This window comes from Monopterus albus, unplaced genomic scaffold (genome assembly GCF_001952655.1).
Source record: "Monopterus albus unplaced genomic scaffold, M_albus_1.0 scaffold5.1, whole genome shotgun sequence".
Taxonomy (NCBI): Eukaryota; Metazoa; Chordata; class Actinopteri; order Synbranchiformes; family Synbranchidae; genus Monopterus; species Monopterus albus.
In genome coordinates, this window is record NW_018127885.1 from 2,308,045 (window position 1) to 2,313,662 (window position 5,618).

Consider the following 5,618-nt stretch of genomic DNA (forward strand, 5'->3'; position numbering starts at 1 on the left):
ACTTGGACCAAACCCAGAAGATCAAAGACAAGATAAATACAGGTTATGGCACAAGTGTCCACCTGTGTGCGCAGGAAAGCGAAAGTAAAATACTGTAGTTTCTTTATAGCGTATTTAAAGAGATTGTGTACGCGTGTCTGTGCGTGTATGCGCGCACATGTGCGTGGGTGTTAGCCACGCCCCCGTACTCTCTCCTCCGTGACGTTTCAGGTTGAGTGTCACCAATGGTCTTCAGTTGTAGCAATGGCAGCGCTGAGACAGGAGCATCGGTATGGGCTCTCCTGTGGCAAAATCAACAAAAACACCCCGAATCCAACTCTTTATCACGTCAAACTCACTGACACCGCCATCCGGACCCTGGAAGCCTACCAGAACCTGAAGGTAAGACAAATGACTGGATTCAACTTTGGAGCTTGCCTGTGCTTTTACTGAAATCTGTATTTTCTTTTTTCCTCAATCGCCTCCCAACTCCAAGAACTGTACGATCCTTTCTGGAAACGCAGTTTGCGCATTTTATTAGTAGAAAAAAGTAACGTTTAAATACTTTTGTAGACTGTGAACTGCGCAAGTGTCACCGACAGCTGCGCTGGTGGCTGATAAGTGTAGACTGCGCTGGTTTATTCTGGCTCTGTCAGAAGGCAGGCTAAAACTTGATCTGTTCTGGTCATAACAGGCAATTCAGCAGACGTCGGGGAATAAAGGGATCGCATTAAATTCCCCTATAAGCTCTCGTTAAGATTTCTGAGTAGAAAAGGAGAAGCTTGGGCTATTTTATATTGTGCACGTCTGCTTGTTTACTAAAGCGTAAAAACCCAAATCGCCCATGAAAATCCCACATGACAGAGGTTTGTGATTACGTCCCAAGCTTTTTAAAAGCCTGATGAATTCTATAAGTTACATGCATTACATTTGAAATCCATTATTAACGGCGAACACGGATGATGATCATCAGTCATTAAATGTTAAAATGCCCCCCCCCCTCCCTCCCCCCCCTTTTTTTTTTGAATTAATAAATTAATGAACAAGCTCCTCTGAATTGGGAGACTGTTATTGTTTTTATGGTATAGTCTATCCAAGTGGTCTTTCCCAGAGCAATGCCTGATAAGCCCGTTATCCCACAGGTATGATGACTGTAGTAGAGAGGGGTTTTTTATGAGTCGTCAGATGAAATCATCTGCATATGCGCCACAGTCCATAATCAAGCCAGACCTGGAAGTGGAGGTCGGTGGTTCAACTCTGTAGCCCGCACCGGGCTCGGCAAGTTGTGGTTGAGCTCTTGGAATTATTGTTTTTGTTTTTGCCCTTTACGCGCCGGGAAGCCAGTCCAGCTCCGGAGCTCACTGGCCTGTGAAGCAGGGTAAACTCCAGAGCTCACGCCTGACAGCTTCCTCCAAGCCAAAGCAGACGAACAGGAGTGGCTCCTGCAGACGTTTTCCAAGCCAAAGGCCGTCATAGTTTATGAGTACCAAAGTGGACGTTTGTGCAACCAACAGTTTAAGACCCACATAATGTCTAAGGAAACCAATAAAAAAAAAAAAATCACATCTGAAAAGTTGACACCGGTGAATTTTTGGCATTTTGCCTAAAAAAGTAACTTGCATTTGTTTTGTGTTGATGGACTAATCATAGCTACAGTTTTCTAGTAAGGCACTATTAATAAGGGGCTCATTAATTGTAACTAATGGCTTTACAAATGGTTAATTTACTAACGCTGTCAGTTACAGGTCATGAATGACTACCTTTGGGTAAAAAAACTAAAAAAATCTTTGTGTTTTCTCTGCCATGTCTGAATGCTGGCAATACAGCAACAAACACTCATGGGTTTCTCACTTAACAATAAACCATCATTATAAATAAGTTATTGATAGACTGATTACAGCAAAGGGATTTTTTTACAACCTGGAAATCCCAAAAGTGAAATCCTTATTAATGGCTGATCACCAATCAAGTATTAATGATTTATTCATATTTTAAGCATCTGTTACAGTTTATAAAGCCTTCATCAAGGGGGTGGTACTAATTATTCAGCTAATTGTTTCGACTGTAGTGTAAATATTATTGCTATATTTTAAATGATTATATACAAAATAAGTTGATGATCAACCCCCTTGAAGGTAGGCCAACCAAACTGGACCTTGTCCCAAGCCTGATTTAGCCTTACGGCTAATATTGTAACAAACACATGCTGTAATGTCTATTATTCCATCCAATATTAAATGCTAATGGCCAATAAAGGAAATCACAACAACACTCCCTGGCAGGGAAGACATTTCCCAAAACCATTAATAATAAATTAAGAGCACTGTCACAGGCACAGCTGTACTTCATAGATAGTAATAGTCTCCAAGTACCATCCTGTCTCAAAGGCAGACATTTTTTATGATTTTAATATTTCTTTAGCAGTAGGGGGGAAGGAAAAATATGATGTTCATAACATGGTCAGTGTGGAAGGCTTTTAGAGCGTGCCTTTAAAAAAATATATATAAATATAGGTTAATTGGTTTTTGTCTTTCCTCTGGGCTTTTCATTTAGAAATCAGCTGAAACATAAACACAAACATGCTCAGCAAACTGACTGACATGAACAAAGTTTTCTTCAGGCTTTCAATCAATTCATTCACATTCCTCTACAGATTAGGGCAAGAAACCCTTGAACTGTTGACTTCATAATACAAAAATACGACAGTGGTTCTTCAGGACAACACTTGATGAGAAACAGCGATTACGGCAGTTATTTGGCATTTCATGAACAATGTTATTAAGCCTGGTCTTGTTAAGCCAGACTGCTGTTATCTAGGGAAGTCAACTGAGCAGATTTGGAACAATGGCAATATATTTTCACTAATAACATATGTAGCATAGCTGTCTCCCAGATTCAACATGAACAGGATTCCTCAGTCAGTGTCCACTTGCTTCTTTATCTCTCTCTCTCTTCTTTCTCTCTTCTCAGGCATCACTATCAAATCAGCCAGCAATCTGCTTCAAGGGAAGCCAGGGGGTAAGTTGTTGTGCATACACTTCCTGTTACACCACAAGTGCCTAACTGGGTCTTGGCTGTGATTGGCTGTGAAGCGCACTTGCGACAGTTCTTCTGCGCATCCTATGTCATTCTTAAGTCAATCACACCCAGTTAGGCAGCAGTTAGGCAAAAGATGTCATCTCTCTTCGACTTTCCAAAAGTCGTGTCTTTTATTTTTTAAAAACATCACCAGTAAAAGATACATTGAGAATATAGCTGCTGTTAATATAACAGAGCACAAGTTCTGAGGGAAAGGTGCCATTAATTTGCTCAGTTATACTGTGTTGTGTCAAATATCCTGGATTGGATATGTATAGATACCCCCCTCCCCCTGCAAGGCTACTACACATTTATCACACAATCAGTCCTGTCTAACAGGAGCTGTTCTAATCCCCACAAGAGCCAATCGCATTGATGAAAGTGACTTTGCTCTGTACACAAATACTGGCGCTGTGTGCTCACACGGGCGCTGGAGGCAGGGAATGCTCTTCCCCTAGGCTACTAGCCAGGTTACTGGGTCATGCTCGTAACTGGCGAGGCTTTGTTCAGGGAAGGGGAGGAGGTAGGGGAGTTAGTGAACCCCAGGGAGCCCCCATGCCTGTTGTCTCTGTGCAGACAACAGGCAAAACTTGAAATACAGGAATGACACCGGAGTTGTGGAATTTGTTCCAGGAAGTGTCCAAAACACAAATAATCAACGTAAACATGTAAAAGGAACATTTTTAAAATGAATGGCCAGATCAGCCTGCTTGTGTCTTCCTGTGAAACAATGTTAAATGAGTGCAGTTTAAGTTTGCTTTAATTACTGAACAGGATTTTGGTGATTATGTCTCAATTGGCACATTACATATACAAATTGCTTTGCAAAATTCAAACATGGTCCCCCCCCAGTCCAGGAGCTGGACGATTGGGCATTAATGAGGTATCTGCGCTCACTGGCAGTGGGGGAGGCCAGATTAAGCCGTTAGAGGGGGGAGGATGTTGGTGAGCATGGCAGTCTGGCATACAACAGGCTGAGACGACAACCACTGTGTCTCCAGGCTGGAGGCTTACAACATCACAAATGTAGTTTTTTCCCCTACTTCTTAATTGCTGTATGAGTGCTTGCTGCACCGAGCTCACCCTCTCTTCAAAAGCACCATGACGTACAACAAGTCTTGTAGCAAGTGAGGAGGGTTGTGTTCACTGACAGTGGCCAGCTGTAGAGCTCCTTCACATAAGCTATAGCTGCCTGATTCTGAGCTTTGCCCTTGGCAGCTCATGTCACATTTCCTGTAAGGGGGCATTTCCAGTGCCACAAAAACCAAAGGAATTCTTCAAATCACACCCCTGGCACCACTCCAGGGCTCAGCGGTATCAGGGGCCACAGCTCCTATGGAGAAATAGCATGCTGAGGGTTTTGGCCGCCTTTCTCTCAGACCCTGCAGCATTTAACTTCATGGTTATCTTAAATTGCCTGCCAAACTTATAATCATGCAGCATCCAAGACACAAACTCTAAGGGTTCTCTGAAACTAGCGTTCAAGGTAAATGTTATACTTACAAAATACATAGTTTTCCTCATTTAAAATAGGGAATAACCAGACTTAAAACTGGATGATATTGGAGGAAAGTGAACTGAATGGGTCTGATCAGTAACTATCATCTGGAGCAGTGAAAGATCTTTTTTCTTTTTTAAATTGGAGATTGTGATGCAACTATAAAGAAATGAGAAGTAGACAGATGCTTTTTTCCCCCACATTTCGTAAAAGCTCAAAGTTGAAAAGAAATTAGATTCTGGATTACTTTGAAACCATCAGCAGAGATTAAGGAATGTATTCAGAGCTGTTCTGGGTTCCCATGGCCTGGAATTTCACATCCTGTTGCTGATTTTCCTTTAGGGCTGGCAATGCTGTCTGCTTGTTGGCATGCACTATCCATTTAGTAAGAAATGAACCTTGTGGTAGTTCCTATGTGTTAGATCCATGCTGCAGGGCACATATTGACTGGGAGACATGTTTTATCCACCTAACTACAACACTATTTGTCAGTTAGAAGCACCCACACTTCACAAATTTCTATTTGTTGATTGTTTCACTTCTGCATGGGCTATAGAATTCTGATCTTCTCTGTTACATTGCAGAGATGTTGCAAAGCATCAACATTATTTTGTTTAACTGAATACAAATTTTATGACTGAAGTGTTATTGCAGGAACAGTGGCCATTACATTTGAATACCGTATGCTGTACTGTGTCAGGAGTGACATCCGGTTCATTTCCTCCTCACGGAGGTTAATAAATGTTGAATTGCAGTCGCCAGAGTAATTGTTTTTGTTTATGGCTCTGTTTTTATGTTCACAGCTGTCATATAAAGCAGAGGTGTTTTTAGGGGAGTAGAGGCGCTAGATATTCTCATGACGACTGTGTGTGAAGGCTGAGCTTCCCTTGGGTTCCCTCCCGCCTGCTCTCTTGATTATTGTGCCATTTCACCCCATCCTTGGGAGACATCAGGACTTCGATCTCACACACGGCTGCTCAAACTCTACACCACACTGCTTTGCTTCGCCTCCTGTGCACGCTATGGTTTTTCACTGTGCGCGTGTGTATGTGTGGAAGCTAAC

General features: G+C 42.2%; 1 protein-coding gene across 1 annotated transcript in view; it reads left to right on the plus strand.

Moving 5' to 3' along the window:
• Positions 1–227: 227 nt before the first annotated feature.
• LOC109967908 (RNA polymerase II elongation factor ELL) overlaps positions 228–5,618 on the plus strand; it is a gene marked incomplete at its 3' end in the record, with an annotated part of 22,003 nt that continues 16,612 nt past the window's right edge. Inside the window, exons 1-2 of the mRNA XM_020613805.1 lie at positions 228–381; positions 2,950–2,997. Coding sequence (XP_020469461.1) covers positions 244–381; positions 2,950–2,997 — 186 coding nt within the window. The remainder of the gene's footprint in view (positions 382–2,949; positions 2,998–5,618) is intronic.